The following is a 21063-nucleotide window of genomic DNA, read 5'->3' on the forward strand; positions in this document are numbered from 1 at the left end:
TAACATGGCTAAAAAATCATTCCACTGCCGATTGTATAAACCATGCAATCATACAAACATTATAAAAAACATGAATGTAAAAATATCTTATTAGAATGTCCATGGTGGTTCATATTATGCTGAAGGCCGATGCTAAAATACATTAACAGTCAGGCACACTGGTGGTGTGGAGAATAAATCTATTTTTGCCACAGTAATCACTCCTTACTGAACAGCTATCCTCAGACCTCAACTAAAGATATGTAATAACTAGAAGTCATACAAAATCAGATAATGACTGTGAGGCAGAAATTTGGGGTAACAAAGGAAGTTGTGAGGTGAGGCGTTAGGCACACCCCCCGTTAAACCATATTTTGATTACTTGGCCATGGAATCCACATGGCAAAGTCAAAGACAAAAAAAAAAAAATCTTAGCTTTTTGTCACGCTTTTTGTAACGAGCTTGCTCCTGTTCCTCATTCATACTAAAAGGCTGGGTGAAAACAAATAATATCGATATGTATGTCTATAGATACATGTATAAATAGTTCAAGGTTGACTGAGACATCCCCTAATCCAGCTGTTTTTATAAGTGAATATTACTCAGGAAGTCCTCCTTATCCTCTTTTAGTGTTGTTGTGATCCTAGTAGGCGGGTCTTTGGCCTCCTCCAATAGCCTTCTCTCCAGAGCTGCATCCTCAGGGCTAAGCTCTTCCCCTTTGGTCAGTACATACACAAAGTATTGGAAGCCGTCTCCGTAACTATCGTGTTTGACAGACCAGTTGTACTCGCAGCGAGCATAGAGGCGCTTCCTGAAGTGGGGCTGGGCGAAGGTCACAGAGAGAAAACGCCCTCCAGGCTTCAGGACACGACTAACCTGGGAGACGAACAGGGAACAAAGAAGAAAGAGAGGAAGAGCATTAGGAGGCAGAAACCGTACAATCTGAGTAGCGTCTTTTTCAAATTAGATGTGATCAGTCATTTAAAAAAAAAAAAAAATGTTCTTCATTCAAACATATCTCTAGCAACACAAAAACAACACAAAATGCACAAATGCTTGTGGATCTGAAGGAAAGACAACAATGGGCAATCTTAATCCTGAATTTCCCAAAGGGGATTAATAAAGTGCTATCTTATCTTATCTTATCTTATCTTATCTTATCTTAAAATATGGTAACACTTTATTTGGATAGTCCAATGTTGACACTCAACTAACTGTCAGATGACAAAAAGCAGATGTTCAACAAAGTGTCACTTGGCTATTTGCTGCATCTCTACAGACCATGTACCATTTTTAAACCTAAACTCCAACCCCAACCCTAAGATTAACCCTAGCCCAGACATTGAATCTCTACACATAATTCACACAATTATGAGAATCATTTGAAACTCAGTAGGCTTTTCAGTGACACATTATAGAAGTTGAGTGTCAACATTGGACTATCCAAATAAAGCATGACATAAAATTTTGCCAATTAAATCCAATATTGAGTCACCAAAACCCTATAACTAGGCTACTGTTTTTTTTGGTTGGAGACAGGCCAAGAGATTAAGTTACATCTAAATCATAGACAGTCACACGGGCATTGCGTCACTGGAAGTCATAGCAGGCCTCTAGTACGGAGCTTGTCAGCTTGTCAGTCCACAGTGCTGGTTGCTTAGCCATGCAGTTGCAGAGGCTCATCTGATAATATTGCCTGGCAGCACATAAACTATGAGGGTCCTGCCATATGAATAATTGCTGTTCTGGGTCCATCAACATTCCAGCATGTGAAGCCTTCATGTGAGATGCACGTGTGCATCGGGATACATTACCCTTCACAGATGAGAGGACTGCAGAACACACATTCAGGCAAACACGCATGCACACACACACACACACACACACACACACACACACACACACACACAATCATGCACACAATCATTCACATTCACGCAGACCACATACACACACATTTAGCTAGACTTATGTTAGAAAAGCACAGCAGGGAAGTTCTCCATAGACAGAAGTGTGTGTGGGAGTGAAAGCACAGAATCTGCAGTGCATGTTCAAGCAGTGAACAACAAACTTTTACTTTTTGTGTTTGATACAACAATCATGTGAATAGGGTCAACTTAGCAGCGCAGTAAAAAGCAGCTTAACTAGGTTACAGGAACATTGGAGGTTATTAGTCCAATAGATTGCTAAAGAATGATTATAGGGCATATTTTATGGAGACCAGTTGGTATAAATCTGTAGCTAATTCTTGTACAGCCCTGAGAGATTTAAAGCCCATCATACTATAAATGTTGTATAGTATCACAAGAGACAAGAAAATAAAAAAAATCTCCCAAAATGGATATCCCTTTCACATAGTCTTCCTCCCAGCAAATGCATGAAGCTGTAATGCCATGCAGGTACGGCACATGTGAATGTATAGTGAGCAGCTACTGCACAGTATCTCTTTGGTGGCTTCGTGCCTGGGCTCTGCATGGGGGCGAAGGAGCAGCCGGGGCAGGGCTCACGTGTGACTGTCATGAAAGCTATGCAAAGTAATGTCATGCAGCCAGGATTTAGTATGGTGGTTGTGGTCTGTACAGTTGGCTCTGGCGGAGCAGAGTGGCTCCCCCTATGCTGTCCCGGGGTCTTTGGAGAGGAGAGAAGAGCCGCTCTGAGACTGCGAGAGCACGTGTATGCTGCTCCTCTCACGTGATTCATCTCCACCAGCAAGCAGCTCCAACATGAATTATTCACTCTCCACTGTGACAGGGAAGAAGAGCGAGAGGAGGTGGAGGGGTCGTTGGATATAGGGTAAATTGAGTAACACAATGCAGGGAGACGGGAGGGAGAGGGAAAGGTTGATATAGGATAAGGAGGACCTGAGAAAAAGGTGGCAGAGAGGTGAAGAGCTGGAGGTATGAAATAGATCAGTCATGAATATGGACTATCCTTTCAAAACCTTGCTTTTATGTTTCAAGGCGGTCCAAAAATCTCAACCTTTCCTCAACCAACCTAACAGACTGAAGTGCTTTCCTCATCTTCTTCTTTTGTCCCTGTACTTCAATGACTGTTGGGTGAAAACTCAGTGGGAACTATAATGATGAATATCTATTCAGGGCAAAATGTTGCTTGTGTGTCTGTAATAATTTGTAACGCCGTGTGCAGGTCTACTTTTGCAAATCTACTATTTTTAAATTCACCCAGCAACTATGAGAGAGATAAGCGTATACCATCCCCCTTCTCCTTAAAAAAAAATACAGAATGACAGTTTCCTTAGAAAGCCAAGTCTCTTGTCAGATCACTGGAGCTGAAGGAAAAGTCTAGATGCAGGTGGAGCCCTCCAGAGGCTTTAGGGAGTGAGTAAACAGGGGCATGAGCTAACCGAGTGCATCATCCTGCCTTCATCCCTTCACCCATTATTCATGACACTGAGATGTATGGGCCCACATCCTTTGCCTGCAGGTGTGTAACTCCAGAGCCTTATGCCACAGGTGACGGGACGATTGACGTCATCGCAACCCAAGATGACACTGACTTATAGCAAAGTCGACTCAGCTAAAACCCAGTAATGCTGAATGATTACTGACGACTATCAGCACAGAGCGCATTTTCCAACTGTGTGAATACCAGAAGCAAACAGCTTAGCTGACCGAGCTTTGTGTGTGTGCAGTGGATGTCGTGATCATAAATGAGCAGGGGGATATGTTCAGAACTGGGAATATGGCCTCATAATAACCACAAATTTGGCTGGAGACAAAGTTTGGTTTACTGGTTGGAAATTGTTGCCGGCTAGATGACGGCTTGAATGTTTGGTAAACAAACACCGATGGATTCAGTGATGTTTAAGACCATGACACACACACTGACACATGCTCACACATCACAGTTCCCCATCCCACAGAGTGTGTTTACAGCATACGTTGCTGACCCAGATTCTCACACACAACACGTACGCGCTTGTACGCTGCATACACACACACACACACACACACAAACACACACACAGAAAACCTTCTGAGAGGGAAGATGATGCATTAAGTGCGGTGAGTCATACTCATGCACATATGTGTATGAACGCGCACACACTAAAACAGCAATTCTGGCCCCATCCACACATTAGAGTATTGGTATTATTACAGTAAATGGTCAACAATGGCAGGTCTGCACTAATGTGATGTACTGATCTAAATACCACCGATGATGAAACTGGTGTTTTACTTACAGGAGGGGATATTTTTCAGGACATGCACTGTAATCAATACAGACATAACATGCATTCACACACACACACACTCACACACACACACACACACACACACACACACACACACACACACACAATTCTAACTGCTATTTTGAAGCAGTGTCTCATGTAGAGTCTCTCTTCTTCTAAAGCAAGTGCAAGCAAGTGGATGAGGACTTGTTGGGTGTTACACCCAAACACTGGAGTGGGGAAACAGCATCCCCAAAACACTGAGTCGGTTTTCAGTCTGTCCACCCTCAGTAGGACATCTGTAAGCTGATCCTAAATGGGCCATAGGGCTTCTCCAAGAGGACAGACCAGGAGGAAACCACTCTGTTACTGCCCATCACCGCACACTCGCACTCCACTGAAATGATGTCCTGGCTTTTCCACAACATGACATGGTACATTCTGCCTCTCACACACACACACACACACACACACACACAGATGGCATCATGGCCTCTTCTGAATTATTCAGTGTGGTGGCGGAAGCTTGCTTCTAAGCGACCTGACCTGTCTTCAGTGTACTGCAACAACAAGGTAACATTAGATCCTCAGTTAAAGTCCCCATCTGGAATCCCTATTAATCCCATTGCCATTTGAAGCAGTAGTACAATATTACATTATAATATGAATTACAATATTATAGACATTCGGCAGAATGACGTACTTTAATGTAACACTTTATTGATCCCCGCAGGGAAATTCTTGCTCCGGAGGTGCAGGGTCAGCACTGATAACCCCAGCTGAAAATTTCAATTATTTAATAATAGGCAACATTTTGACAGAAATTGCAGCGCTATTTTATGGTTTTAAATGCTGCTAAATAAACACCTAATTTCTTATGGTTTTTTTTCTTCATGTAGCATTCAACTCTAAAGCTTTTCAATGTGTTAGCATGTTGTCCATAGTACTTGGTTTGGTAGAGATGGCCCGATGAGTCTTTGTATTGGGGGAAACAGATGAACTAGTACAAACCTTTGAAATATTAACTTTGCATATGACCCTCCCAGTCCCTGTCTGACCTTTCCGCATTAGTCAGAGAGAAGATGATAAGCTGTCGATCCGAAGAGAATGATATTAAATCTACTCTGTGTGTGTCCCTCTCTCTCCCCAAGGCGTGTATCCTCAAATTCTCCCATTCACTACTTTGTTTTCCTGTCCTCACTGGACCGCAATATTACCGTTCTTCTTCTTTTATCTGCTGTCTTTCCTCTCAGTTCTGGTTTGCCTCAAGACAGATGAGATAACTGACAGTCCACCCTGGTCGGTCGAGGACAGGGTGCTGTGTGGTCACATCGTACGCTGGGCTCGAGCGTTCTGTTATTATACTCTGCAGAACCTTCAGCTTACATAAGCTGGGTTCATCTGAAAGTGAAAAGGTACTGCATATCTTTGCCCCCTGAGGTGGAGGAGCTGTACTGTACTATGACACTTTATTGAAGGATGTCCAAGGTGAATCCACAGAATGCACATGTCATCGTCTTTTCCACTACCCTTGTATTCCCCCCAGGCTATCATATGATTTGTGATAACTGTCCACTCCTTCACGAGTGTCTCAGAAATCTAATGTCACTCCCTTTCCCTTTTTCAGCCTTTATTTACCCAGGGAATATCTGTTGCTGTAGTTGTGAATTAAATGCCTTGCTCAAGGGCAGCTGTTGAGGGATGCAGATGTTCTTCTTGTTCATGTTCCCTGCCTGCAAAGAAATTGGTGTCTCTGGCTCTTTTACGATGGAGTTCTCCCTGCATGATTGTTGACCGCTGGTGCAAAATCTCTAGAAAGAGTCTGGAAAGAAGCCCTTGCTCTTTGATTCTGAGGGACTGACACCAAAACTGTGTACCATTGATGTTTTTGATAGTTGCAAAACGTTCTGCACTGGAAATATCTGGACATGACGTGACTTCATCTACATTTGGCCAGTTGAAATAAGAAAAATACACCGCCAAACAACAAAATAGACCCAGACATGCAAGGTACATCACCAATAGCTGTTTTTTAACAGTGTTACCGTGTTTTAAGATGGATTTTTCCTCTAGGGCTACTGTCATCCCAGCACCTTCTTCTTTCTAATTTGAAATGACCTGAACAGACATAGACAGCAAAAAGCTCTAAACTTGAAACAGTTTCACATGTCCAACAGTTTCTAGTCAACTTGACGAAAACGCCATATAAAAAAAAAAGCCATTTAAGAAGATCGAAGTGCCTGGTGCCCTAAATAAAAACATATAAACGCTTGCTCTCCTTCAACCAAAACCTTTAAGAACCCACACTGTTGCAACTTGCCCACTAAAGAGTCAGTCTTGTCTGTTTCAAACTGATGATGGAGGCTGCAGTATGTGGGAGGATTAGTGAGGGGAAGGAAGAGGTGGAGGCTCTGTGTGCATGTGTGTGTGTGTGTGTGTGTGTGTGCGCGCGCGCCTCCCTCTGTGGGTGAGACAGAGCTGATCAGTGGGTAGCAACAACAACAGAGCACTATCTCTGGACAGCAGACCTGTATGGACCACAGCTCACTGTCTGCTTCAGAGGTACTGTACCCCCACCCACACACACACATCCACCCACCCACACACACACACACACACACACACACACACACAATAACACACAAACACACACGGGCTGATATGCCTGTATAGCCCTTAAACTTGCATGAACGCACACACTCTTGAACTGGGACAGAGAGAAAAGCGGGGGAGAGGTGCACTTTTTATTTAGGTCATATTTTCCTCTATTCTCTTTAAATTCTCTCCCATCCTCTCTGTGGTTGTTTTTCTTCCAGCCCCTCCTCTACTGTAGCTCTGCAGACCCCTCACTCTCACTGCAGACCCCCCCTCCCTGAAAAAACGTGCATTTCAAATCAACTGCTTCTCTTCCTTTCCGTTTCACCTCACCCATAGCCTGCAGCCAGGCATGTGGATGGCAGAAACGTGTAAACGTCTTGAGGAGAGTAAGAACGAATAGGGAGCGGGAGAGAGCAATATAGAGGGAGGGAGGGGTGAGAGGGAGAGAGATAAAAGGGGGTGGGGTGGGGGTGGGGTGGGTAAGAGAATGAGGTCTCAACGCCAGCCTCCTAACAAAGCAGATCTGCTCTTCCCTCCAGGGGTGCAACAGCCTGCTTTGTTTTCTTTCATCCCTCCATTCCTGTTTTATCCTTCTTCTTCTCTCCCTCTCTCTTTTTCTCTCTCCAAGCTCCTGGCTTGAAGAGCCAAATGTGCAAATGCTATAAGCCACCATCTGCCCTGTGGAGACAGAAGCTTGATTTTGTGCATGTGTGAGTATAAATTTGCTTGAGCGTGTGGGCTGTAATTGCACAAACCTGGCTGAAAGCAAAGTGCCTTCTTCGGGAACTTGTTTTACTCAGACAGCCATTAAGGTGAAATCTAAAACTGCTTATGTTTACATGCACATCAAAAATAAAATGCATTCCAAAATGATTTACTACCGCTAACAGCCTACGCTGATCTTTCACTGGATGGGTCTAGGTACACTACATGCACTCAACCAAAACATCAACACACAGTTTGATCATACTTTCCTTCATACAGACCCACATCCCCAGTGGAAGATGTACAGCACTTGCGGTGATGGATGATGGGGGTAACGTGAGAAGAGGTGCGCAGCACTGGATTCCCTCTACCCATCCTCTTCTCTAGCCTCCCACTCCCTCCCTCCTCCATTCTGCCCACCCACCTTTCCTCTTCCCAACTTCCCCTCCGCTCCCCTCCCCTCCCCTCACCCAGCTCGCACCCCATCTCCTCTGCCCACCCACTGCATAGTTGAATTATACATCAGAGACCTTCTCTCCTTTTCTCTTCTCTCCCTCATCATTCCTCTCATCCACCCCTGCCTTGCTGAGACAAAAACTGTGTGTTTGTTTGTGTGTGTGTGTGTGTCTGTATGTTTGTGTGGGTGTGCTCGAGCGTATGTGTTTGTGTGTACACCATATGGGCAGTTTAAATCTTTGCATATTCAAATGATTCTGTTAGACTAGAGAAACAAATACTGATTCAATATGGAGTGTTCTATATCCATAGCTAGCTGCAGGACCAATATCTTCCCATATATCTGTTGGCAGTGAACACAAGTTGTGTGGGCTTGTCTGCGCTGAGCTGTGGAGGCTTTGGCTAGCGCAGGCAGACAACAACATCCAGCCTTTCAACTAGGCGCATCCCTCCCGCTCACATTGGGCGTTACCATGGAGACAAAAGTTTAGTGCTGGTCAAAGTAGCATATGTAGGTCAGAATGTGACACCTCTCATAACAAAAACACCAGGCAGGAGAACAGTGCTGTTCACGCGGCCACCCTCATTAGGCGCACGCCAAGATTTTCAGATAACAAGCGGCATCTGATACGTGAAACAGTTCAAATAATCCCAAACTACAAGGAATCTTTACAGTGTGAATAGGCATCAACATTCAGCTGGTGTTTTGAGGCTTTTTCAGTCTACTCACAAGTGTGACGCATACCAGGCATTGTGAGGCAGGAGAGTCTCTGTTGGACTGAGGAGAAGTTTTTCAGTCAGTCAGTAGCCTAATTAGTGGGTTGACATTAGGTGACTGGGCCAGGAGTTCAGTACAGATACGAATTGCTGAATTTTTGCCAATTCCCTCTAAAATGTGGCTCTGATCTGGCTCACTGGTGACAGGTTTACAATGTACTTTTTGGACGCGAAGAACGCTTTGGCTGGGTCATTGCTCTGAAAATCAGGAAAACTCTGTCTTCAGGCTGATTTTTCAAAAGGGTGCCCATGTTGTGAGAAGATGTGATGTTATGGTGTGTGTGTGTGTGTGTGTGTGTGTGTGCATGTACCGCTGTCTAACCGATTAGCATCTTTGCATTCAGCCACCGCATTCTGCCCTCATGGCAATCCGGAACGCCAAGCTAAAATTAAAACCCCCTTTCTTCCCTTTTCATCAAAAATAACTTTCTCCCGCTTTTATCTCTCCTTTCTTCTTTATCTCTCCCACTCCCTCTTGCTGCCTCCTCACCCTTGCTGCCTTCCCCTTCCACCGGGGACCAGGGAGAGGTTTGCTTTAATTACTGAACTACTTTTCACACTGGCAGAGAAAGACAGAGACACACTTCAGACACCCACACCCGCCCACTGTCACGCTCCCAGCATCCCTGCATTGCCTTTCATGCCTATACTCCCAGGCGTCCGTGCGTGTGTGTGTGTGTGTGTGTATGTTTTTGTGTATTTAATCCTTCGGTATACACTCCTGTAAAGAATTGCTATCATTTTCTGAAAATGCTTGCGCCTCCTCTTCATGGTCACTCTTTTACATAGTCACCCATACAAAGCAGCATATCAATATTGTCATATCTGGTCATGTTTAATTCATTAAGCGGCGTTTGCCATTCTTGGTACAGTATGATGAAAAAGTGATGCAGGCACTGTGGAGCCCTACGTACTGGATCGGAAGGCACAGAGTCAGTGAATGTGTAATTAATAAACTCATCTGTCTTTCAGAGGAGTTCCAAAAACATCAGAAAACTCAGAGGAATACAAGCCGGGGAGAAACTAGAGCAAAACGTGAGCGCTGGTACACTGACACGTTTGGCTAACAAGCAGGCAGAGAGAGTAGAAGGAGGGAGGGTGTTTCCCTCTTTTGGCTCACTCCCTTTCTCTCCCTCTCTCTCTCTGCCTTTCTCTTTCTCAGTCTCTAAATCTGAAACTACCTTTTAAAGCCCAGGACACTTATTACACTTATCAAGCCCGTACTTGCACTTATATGTAATTATCCATTAAGTCCTTGTGGGTAGACGTGCATCAGCAGTGGTTGGGTAATTACTTTATTGTAGTACACACATTCCCCATTTAGCAACACTTGCAGTTTACTACCCACATCAGTAGCAAGTGCATTATGATTAGTTAACCATTAGTTATCATTAGCAATTAGTTTCTCTAACTGGCATTGTAGATATTCCCTTTACGACAGAAGCTAAAAAGTTGGAGCATAAGCATGTAAGAAGTTTTGTGGGGGAGGGACAGTTGGGCGTCCATTCGTTCTTACTAAAATCAATCAACAGAGAGAGAGAGAGAGAGAGAGAGAGAGAGAGAGAGAGAGAGAGAGAGAGATGATGCTGGAAAGATCAATAAGCCAAGACAGAGAACAAGTCTGTACTTCAGTAAAGTCTCATACTCTGATGTGTCTTTCTTTCCTATTTAATGGCGAGCCAGAGAGTAAGAGTTTGGCAGCAGCTGGAGAAGGAGGGAGAGAGAGCGAGAGAAGGAGGGAGGGGGGGAGGGAGGGAGGGAGGGAGGGAGGGAAGTAAAATGGGCCAGTGTGTCTGCCTGCTCAAGGGGTCTCCCGTGGGACGGGGATGGGGACAGGGCAGCCCGGCGGAGGTTCCGGCAGCACACTTACAGCACACAAACACGCTCCGCTCACTAGGCCAGGAGGACAGGGAAGCCCTTTGACGACTGAAACAAACTAAGCGATAATTGGCACAATATTGGCACCTCTATACTTCCGAGGCAGTTCCGAACAAGCAATCAATGGCTATTTCGATGGTGTTCGGAGACCTTATGGGCGGAAAAGTTGGCCAACTCCCTGACAGGTCCTGGAGAGCTGCATCAAAATGATTTGTTCCAGGCCAGTGCTATTTATTCAGTTTCCCCACATTGCCAGTGTGTGGCCATCTCTATATGTCTCTTCATTGTTGATGGGCAAAAATACATTTTGTATCAGCCAATGTTCCTGGCTGTTGGTGATTGACAAATCAGCCTTCTGTCCCAGAAGCCCAGCCAGGCGCTTCCCCCACAGGTCTCAACCCACTGGAGACCCCCGGTGACTCATCCCACAACAAAGTAGAACTGGGTCTTCTTTGCTTTCCCTCCCTGCCTTGTCTTATCAAAAATCTACAGGCTTTTGATCCAGCCTGGAATTATGGAGAGGCCCATTTACTCATAAATGCAGCAAGTTAATTGGCTTTACTTTTTTCACTCTCCCTCTCTCTCTCTCTCTCTCTCTCTCTCAATCCCCCTTGCAAGTAATATCTGAGGAGGGGAGAGAAGAGGGGAAAAGGTTCACTCCGATCCAATGGGCCCACTGAAGAAAACCTATTCATCAACGGCAGTGCTTATCGGAGAACGAAAAGTAACAGGTCAATTTATCATGTTTGGCTAGAGGACGGTGGTGCATTTACTCTGTCCTTCACTGGTTCACACGCAGTACTGGTTTTGACTCCACACATCATTTTTAAACCCTACAGAGCACAACATAAATTCTGATGGGAATATACTGTATGGGCATTGGGCAGGGGGTTGACACAGTTCTCTAGAGCAGGTTAAAGTTACCGGTAAATGCTTTCTTACTGCTGTGTGGGATCACTGTATTTGAAATCAGAACGGTCTATTTGATTACTATATACAGGTTGTGTTGGATAACAGTGGAACTAACATACTGCAGTTTATACAGAACTAAAGGGGAGATTGGAGAGAAGTAGGGTAGACAACACTTTTCTACAGCATAGGACTACTGTTGCCTGCAGACGTAGGCAGGCCAGTTTCTATAACAACCTGAAAAAAGATATATAAAAAAAAACCAAACAACTTCAGCTAATTTATTCTGGAAGTTTGGGAGCAAGAAAGCAAGTCTGCTCATCTCTTTGCACTATTGATATACATGAGAAATAGATGCAGCCTGAGTTGATTGTTCCTAAAACATTACCTGAAGCCAATTTTTGTCACTACATCCATGTTCTCACAACCACTGTACTGCCACATCGGACACATGTTGGGTACGATGAGCAAAGAGCCTTTAACATGAGGCTCAGTTGGCTTAGTCCAAGATGGCAGCATGCCTGTGAATTATGGTCCACTGCCCGACTACGAACTATTAAATTATGTACTTGAGACAATAAAACGCAAATCCACAGTAAGGATTAAATCTACATATTATAGACAAATTCAATAATTACAACCAAGGAGATTAACACACTAATTTGCGCTTTTCCCGGCATTAGATTTGCATTCATTTGTGTTGGATCTGGCCAAATCTGCAATATTTCCTAAACTCTGTATGGGAAAGTGGTGGATGTTACAGTGATTTTAGCACTGCTACAGCACAATCAGCATAAAGTGATCTGAAAAAGAGGGCAATGATGTTATTTTATGTTATAGCTGGTGGTGTTTTAAAGCATATTTTAGAATAGTAGTAGTTCTTCACACATAACCAGAACAACTCTTACAAAAGCTTATTAAGCACTGCATCATGAAACTGTTCTTTAACTATGCTGCTACTGTCTCATTATAGGAACAGTAGGCAAGTGTTAGAGCATTCAGAGTCAGGCAAGCTTAGCTCCGGACTCAGGGGAGCTAGTGATGGGTCCGAGCCCAGCCTAGTGTGACTGTATGTGGGGGAGGAGAGGAGCAACTGGCCCCACATTAGAGCAATGGGGACCGCAGAGACAGGGAGGCAGAAAGAGATTGTTGGAGGGATATACGATGAGGGAGGGAGGAAGGAGAGGAGAGATTTAATTGAGCAGGCTCAGGGGCCAGTCCTCCCTCTCTCTTTCCACAGAGCCTGACAGAACCAGACCGAGTAAGCATGCAAGTCATGGATGTATTAAACTGTGCATGGGTGTTTGTGTGTCTACTGCATGTACTTCTTCACGTGTGTATGCCTGCATTAATGTCAGTACACATGTATTCACATTTGTCTGTTTGTGTGTGTGTCTGTGTGTGTGTGTGTGTGTGTGTGTGTGTGTGTGTGTGTGTATGTATGTGCTGAGGAGAAACCAGCACTCTTTACCTGAGGTGTACAGTTAGGAGAGCGAGGCCACACTAATTTCAGCTGCAAAAGATGGTTTATTTTCCACACAGTAATTATTTTCTTCTTGTTTGTCTAACTGATTTTGGAGGCTTTAGTCTGTGTGTGTGTGTGTGAGTGTGTGTGTGTGTGTGTGTATCTGCCCCATATCAGCTCAACACTGACTCAGAGCGCTCCTCCCGCACATACACAATTGATTTCACACCAACTCGCGCGCCATAGAAAGGAGCAGGAAAAAGTACATCCAGATGGCAAAAGCCAAAAAACTATAAGGCATGAAAACAATTAAAAAGGAACTCTCCGTTAACAATGTTGTTGTAGTCAGACTTACTGTACCTGGCACCTGGCCAATTAGTGAGTGTGTAAACAGAGTCTGGCCTGAGGCGAACAACAGTTACTGGAGGGTGACAGACTCCAAAAGAAGGTTGGCTCCTTTCTGGCACCTCATATAGATGGCTCACCTGGCAATACCTAAACATATGACCCAGGTTCTTATAGCTCAAGGGACTGCAGAACTAAACCACAAGCAGCCTCAGTTCATACCATACTGTGCTGGTCCTACTAAAGCGGGCTGGAATGCCTGTTAATCTAGCACAATTCACTGTTTCAGGCCTCTCTTGGGTGGATGGATGAAGGAGGCGGGGCAGGACCAGGAGTGACATGCAGTGGCATAGTGACAAAGAACAAATAAAAACTAAAACAAACAGATAATCAGGCACACAGACACACAGACACACGTGTTGTACAGTGCCTTATTGGTTCATATTGCACTCTGGACTTGCTCTGATTCAGTTGGCTGATTTAAGTCACATGCTCAAGTTCTTCAGATGAGCAGGGAGATATGAGGGGTAAGCTGTTTGGATTCAGATTTGGGCAATGGAGATGCTTAACATTTTACATCCAAGCTATTGAAATCAGCTGTTGGCAGCGTCTACCCTTTGGGATGCCGAGTGTCATTGAAAAGTTTTGGGGGAAGAAGGGTTTCCAATGTGTATCACGCATCCTCCCTAAAAAAGCACTTGAATTAAATTCCAAGAAATTATTTTTTTATCTTAGTTTCCCAACTAAGATAGCCTCAACCTTAGGCTTCATAAAAGAAGATTTGTTATGTTTGTTTTTTAATTAATGTCAGGTAAAAAGTCAGCTAGGCTACTCAGGTATATTAGCCTATTTGGGCAACCATTCAAGTATAAATGGTGTGAGAGGATGTATGATTTTAATAAATGGTATACTTTGGCTACCACTCCTTTGGATTACCTTAGGCTACTATCAATGTAATAGTGAAATGTATTTGTAGAAATGAGTTTAATTTATATACATAGATCTAAACCATAATAATTTATGCTATGTGCTTGACTAGTGCATATGTGTTATTTGGAAATCATAAAAGAGGAATTACTGAGATCTGAATAATTATAACCCAACTAAATAAATATCCAACTATTATTACACAGCAAAATATGCTTTTCGTAAAGTGCTGCTGACTGATTGACTGCTGACAGGATTCACTAAACTTATTCCACCTCCAGATATTGCCAAAAATCAAAGTCAACAGAAGCCACAAGTCTGAATCAAGAACATCTCAGGATACGGCTGTATTGTGGTGAAACTCTAACTGCCATGTGCTGCTGCCTGAGAGACGCTTGATACCAAAGATGCATATGATGTCGGAATACCGATGCATGCATTTGGTATTAAATCCCCGCAGCATGGATTTAACTCAACCCTGAATCACAGCCACAACTTGTGTAATTTATTGTTGGCTTTCAAAACAAAATTCATAGAGAAAACAAGGAATACTACTGCTGCTGGCTCGTAGTCTATAAGTGACTTCTCTCCACAGCTGTGCTATTACAACAGACAGCTCAGTATTCCTGCTACACTTCAATAACTTCGGTAACTTTCTGAACTCCATCTCCCCTCTTGGGCTAAAGGAGAATGGACTGTGATCTGCCGCTTGCAACTGGAGACTTTTCCTTCAGCCACCTCTCTTTCCTTCTGCTCCTATTTATTTAGGGAGACGAATATGCTAATCATGATGCTAATGTTGTCATAGTGCTGTCTGTGTAGCATAATGGCAAATTCCAGGAGCCAGATCTAAATTCAGGAGATGTGAGCAACTCTAAACACTCTGGTCAGTATGATGTTATTGCAGTGCTTGGCGCTTACTTCTGAGATTGGGTGAAAAATCAATAGGCTTTTCACTGGCATCTGATTTGGCCTATGGTCAGTGATGCAACAGGGAAGAAAGCAAAAATCTGCCCTTTAGCAAAAAAGCAGAATCTTACCTCTTCCCCTGCCTCCGTCTCTGTCTCTCTCTATCTCTCTCTCTCTTTCTCTCTCTCTCTATCATTTGCTCTTTCTCGTCTCATTTTCCCCGCATTAGTGCATGATGCATGTACTCTCTGCTCTCCTTTTAACTATTTGCATTCACCTAAACTTTCCACTGCATCTGGGTTGATCAGCGAAGGGTAAGATAAAGAAAAGATTACCAACCTACCTGATTCATCTGATCTGACTGATTAAAGGTTTCAGAACTGCTAAGCTCAGTCTACACTAGGCCAGGATAAATGCTCCTGGAGTACTTAGCCAGGCTGTGCTAGTAATCACAGATGCCCATAGATCACAGTAGGCCATGAGCAATGGTCACTGTGCCGCATTCACCTTCATTTGACCCAATGGGATGGTTCTTGGGGAATGGATGGTTGTGGTTATTAAGGGAAGAGGGTTGTAATAGGAGTTGGAATAGCGACAGTGTTATGGATTAAAGTTACAGCTAACGTTAGAATTAGGGACAAACTACAACATGTTACAGACTGGGTTGTATTTAAGAGTACTAGTCAGAATACATTTAAAATCAGCCAATGTGAGTTATTATGTCGTTGCATAACTTGGATAGTATCGTTGACTACTTGTTTTCACAGTTGCATGTTGGCCTGATTTTTATGGACAGTAATGACTAACAACACCAAGAGTGCATTTCACAGAGCTAATTCCCAAAGGGGAGCGAACAAATCCCTTTGCATCTCGCCACCAGCATCAAAGCTGTAGAGAGCAACACTGTACATCAAAGACTGAGACGACTCTAAAAATCATCAACGGCTGACAAGTGCCGAGTTCCTGAAAACTGCCTAGGAAAAGAAAAATAAAATAAAATCCATCCCATTCCCTCTTCCTGTTTCTGGCCCATCTACTGAGTTACCACAGAAAACAATAAAACTCTCACTGCTCTGAGCTGATTTGGCCAACCTTAAAATGTCACATCCAATTCAACAGACACTCGCTAGCGTCCTGACTTGCGCTAAGTACTGATGAACTGTTGCCATATTTGTGAGCTATTTTTGTGGCAGCAGTCGATCCCGCAGGCAGAATGCGGCTCGTAGACTGGCTCAGCGGCGCCTCCTCACGTGCCCCCAACCAGGTCGGCTACAGCGTGAGAGAGTGGGCCGAGGCTCGCCCACTTCGGTCCCCTCCGCTCCCCTCTCCTCTCATATAAAGTACAGCTTTGATGGGAAAAAAAAGGATGGGAAACCAGTAAGTTTTAATGCTATGTGAACTACACTGTATGCAAGCTCTTGCGGGTTCTGATATGGATTAAATGGGGTTTCGTTAGAATATGATGATCTATATAAAACGTATTTGTCCCCACTGATTTTGCACAAGAGTACATTTTATTTCAGTGACACAAAATCAAAGAAAACTATCCTGGCAGGAGCAGCAACTGACGCCACCTCACCGATAGGCGTAACGAGGTTTCTCCTTCGCTCTGTCACTTCTTCTGTCTGTTTGAGCTCCTCTGTCATCTCTCCTTTCCTTCTCAATTCCCTCTGTTTGTCTCTCCCTCTCTCTCCATCTGATCAAGGACTAGATGAGGACTTGGATAACGAGAAGCTGTGATTATTTTGTGAAAATTCAAAGTGCCCCCAGGCTGTTGTTTTTCGTAATTAAGGACTGGAGCAACAATCTGGCTTCAAACGCAACCCACAACAGACAGGGACACTCACACCGCCGGGCTGGTCCAAAATATGCCAAATGTCCATATCCATACTGTACGTCTCCAAACATGCATACTAACCACATCGCCCTAATGAGTTCTAAAACAAGCGGAGGCAATCTACAGTGTTATAATTGTTCTGAAGATGCAACACAGCAAAACACAAGCCCCTCTCCCTCCCCTCCATTACACGTGAGTAGGTTTGTCTTCTGAATGCGCTGCTGTTATCTCTTTCTTCCCGTCTAGTTCTAAATTTGCTGTGACATAAAAGCCGAGTCCATTTTTGGTGTTTCTGTATAACTGCATGATTTGGTGAGCGGCGGAGTTGTTTCAAGTCCTCGGATATCTCTCCACGCACAATGCAGAGGCTCAGAGGGACCTGAAATGAAAGACTTCATAGGCTGGGATAGAGAGGAGGAGAAAATGAAAATATCACAGATTGTACACACAGTACAGTACAACCCACCCGTATCCTCCAAGTGGGTCAACATGTAAATTTAGAGGCTTTGGGCATTAAAGACAGAGGGGAAAGGCCAAACAAACAGAAATGGCTTTTATCCTTTAAAATATTGTGCTGGTAATGACACATACAGAACTGTTTTAATAGAGATTTAGGAAGCTTTAAGCTTACTGCAATATGTACAGTAGCCAAGTTGTTTAAAAAATATAACCCAAACACAGTAAAGCCTCATTAATCCAAGCCCTTTGAATACAGGAGGTTGATTAGCCAGGTTTGGATGACAAAGCTTATTCAAAATGTGTAACTTGCATGGATGCAATATATCAAAATATAACGTAGACTTTAATTTGCAGTTGAAATGGTTTTAGTTATTTTAGTTAAAATTTCACAGCCAATGGAATGGAGTCTCTGTGTATCTTAATGTTTTAAATGTCAAACTCAACCCCCCCGTTTCATCTTGATTTTGGTAAACAGAGATGGACAAAAAAACTTTCCTTTTCTGAACTCCTCTCACTGGCGATAGGAAGATGGGATGCACTGCACTGTCACCTAGTTTCCATGGAAACCTGTTGCTATGGAAACAGGCCCTGGAACAGACTCAGGAGTTAGTGGTGGAGATTTTCACTGGAGAGGCAGAGGGAGGTGAGGACAGAGGGGAGAGAAGGGAAAGGAGAAGGAGAGGAAAACAGAGCCCTGCTAAGAATGAGTGAAGAAGAGGGAGAGATGAAGAGAGAAACGGAGGAGGGAGAGAGGTGAAAGGATGCAGATTTTGCTCAAGCTCACATCCCAAGTACCATCCCAGCATTAACACAACTCCACACCGCCAGAATCAAAGTGCACAATACACAGTGAAGCAGATCCTCTGAGCAGGCTGCATTAAGTGTGGGATTTTTGGGAGCCTAGTATTTGATAATGAACATGCTCTAATGTTGAAGAGAAGAAGAGGGCAGCCTCATTGACATTCATGTCGCCCCTCTCATGACCGTGTACAGCAAACATTACATAACCGCTGTGCAATACTGATAGCTGGCATTACAGCCAAACAAGGGGCAGTGTGCGTGTGTGTTTGGGTGTGTGGATAGTGTCAATTCACTGCAGGGGGTTATATAAATCTCCTTTGTAAGTGAGTGGCCAATGCTCATTTAACACACACACACACACACACACACACACACATACGCACACACTCACAGATCACTTGAGTTAGGGAGAGAAGCGGCAAACAGCTTATTTTGTTTGTTTCGGAGCAAATAACAAGGAGGCAGTGCCGGCTGCTGGCAGGTAAATCCAAGGCTGAGAGACTCATTTGCAGATGTTCACATAAAAGACAGTTTCCCAGAAATGACAGACTAACCAGCCGTAGGACCGCATTTGATTTCTGCTCCCGTCCTCCTCCCTCTCCTCTCCTCATCTCCATCTCGAGCGCTCTAATCTCTCTCTGGCTGAAGTTGGATCGCAGCCTGCTGGGTTAGTCTGTCAAACTGCTATCACACAGAGAGCCTTGGTGCATGCCGTGTACTGCGGCCAGCGACGGACAATATGGGCAGCAACTGGCAGGGGAAACCATAGGACAGACGGGTGGACAGATGCACACACACACACACATGCACACACACAGTTATTCACTCATTCACTCACTATCTGTCTAGCTATCTCTCTCTGTCTATGTATCTTTCAAACATGCTGTGACATTTTCCGAGCAAAAAGAGCTTATAAGGCGTCTTGAACCCTCACCCGCCTATGAAAAGGAGAGCAATGGCTCCTAAATCAAAAAAGCCTCTCACAAAAAAAATATATTGGTCTGAATATGAGAGACTCTCTTTGACTCCCAACCAAAACAGAAGCAGTCTAGTCCGCCTAACGGTATTTTCAGTGAAGAGGGAAGTAGTCGGTAGAAGAGAGAACTATTGCTTCACCTGTCTGCTCTAACTACAGTAACAGTTGATGCTGCAGGCGCTGTGGGACTGTACAGCATCTGTACTTGTTTTAATACTTTAGGACTTAATTGTTCACATAGCAAACTTTAGCCAAGACTAGGCTGTGTTTGCTAATTTAGGTTACGTAATAGTTTGGGCCTAATTAACTTGTGTGGCTGCTATGTTGGTTCTGTGTAGGTTTGCAGTCAAATTTCACATTCATATTACTCATTTAATGTAATATTTCAAATTAAGTCTGGTGTTGAGGCTGAATAATGTAAATTTGAGTGTTAAGAGGTGGCCATTAGTGCTCTCCACCAAAGTTACTTGAAAATTATTATATTTAAGGGTCCAAGCAGTGCAGGCTCTGGGACAAATTGTGAGGACAATTTTGCAAATTGTGATATCTCTGGCATCGGTGTGTGTGCTTAGAGTGCATTATATTAAGTTTAAGGATACATTTATTAACATGCAATTATGATATAATTAACATGTTTCAATCATACGTCACAATTCAGATGCACCTTTAAATTATCTTGGGGGCCGTCTTTCATGTCAGAACACCCCAGGACCACGACTGCAGAAAAAGAGAGACGAAGGCATGTAATAGGAGGAGAGAGAGAATAGAGAGAGCCTCTCAAGGCCAAAGGAGGGAGGAAACCGAGAGAGGAAGGGAATGAGGAAGCAAAATGTGCTCAATGAACGGCTCCGACAGCCTCAGGCACTATTCTGCATTCTTTTTGGTGGGAGACTGGATAAAAGGTTTGCGATGACTTCAGTTTGACGTCGGGAGAGTGGCAGGGAAGGAGGCGATTTAATTAACTGATTGGGAGTATTACACAACTCCACTTTATGTCCGATGACACACCAGCATCCTACAGCTACCCCTGATACAGCATGAGTAATAGCGAACATGTTTATGACCTGACTGACAAATTGACATGGGTAGCCATATTTCATGTGCTGCAATACTGGCTGGTTCAGTATCATTTAGAAAAACCTCCTGACATCATCTGTGCAGAATTATTCAGGCACTTTGTGCACTGTATAAAAATTAGCAAAATTCTATTTTGCTGTAGTACATTTAAAAAAAAAAAAAAAAAAAAACATTTCACTTTACATTTCATTACATGATTTATCTAGTTATGTGTATGTCTGTGTGTATGTTGAGGTTCAATGTTTAGCTTGATTTTATATATGTATGGCTTAGTGCAGCACTTTGATCAACTCCAGTTGTTTTTAAATGCGCTTTATAAATAAATTTGACTTGACTTGACATCGGAAACCTATAGTTACTAGTTACATTGAAAAAAAAAACATAAAGGTTCTCCTCACAAAACTTGTGATAAGGTCATGAAAGTGATGCACTTTCAAAGTGCAAGCCAGCCATCTGTAAGAGGAGGCAATCAGAGCATAACATAACCTTTAGAGGTTAATGAAGCCTTGAAATACAATAATGTATTTTAGAATGTGCAATTTTACTTTCGGTACTCAAGTGCATTTAATGGCAAATACATTTATAACACAAATTACTTAAGGGGGATTTTGAAAGCAGGGCTATTTCTACCAGAGAAATATCAGAGGTTAGGACATTTCTAGGACCTGAGGGTTTGTGTACTTTTTCATCACTTCACTCTATTGGCACACAGCAACCATAATGACACTTTTCACATACAGTACAATAATGTGTGTGTGCGTAACGTAGTG

General features: G+C 43.5%; 1 protein-coding gene across 2 annotated transcripts in view; it reads right to left on the bottom strand.

Moving 5' to 3' along the window:
- Positions 1-413: 413 nt before the first annotated feature.
- The window catches only part of ece2a (endothelin converting enzyme 2a), a 70915-nt gene continuing 50265 nt past the window's right edge, over positions 414-21063 (bottom strand). For both annotated transcript variants that reach the window (XM_071926909.2, XM_071926910.2), the window contains one exon: positions 414-855. In XM_071926909.2, the coding sequence (XP_071783010.1) occupies positions 565-855 (291 nt within the window). In that variant the 3' untranslated portion in view covers positions 414-564. The remainder of the gene's footprint in view (positions 856-21063) is intronic.

Source organism: Centroberyx gerrardi, chromosome 13 (genome assembly GCF_048128805.1).
Source record: "Centroberyx gerrardi isolate f3 chromosome 13, fCenGer3.hap1.cur.20231027, whole genome shotgun sequence".
NCBI lineage: Eukaryota > Metazoa > Chordata > Actinopteri > Beryciformes > Berycidae > Centroberyx > Centroberyx gerrardi.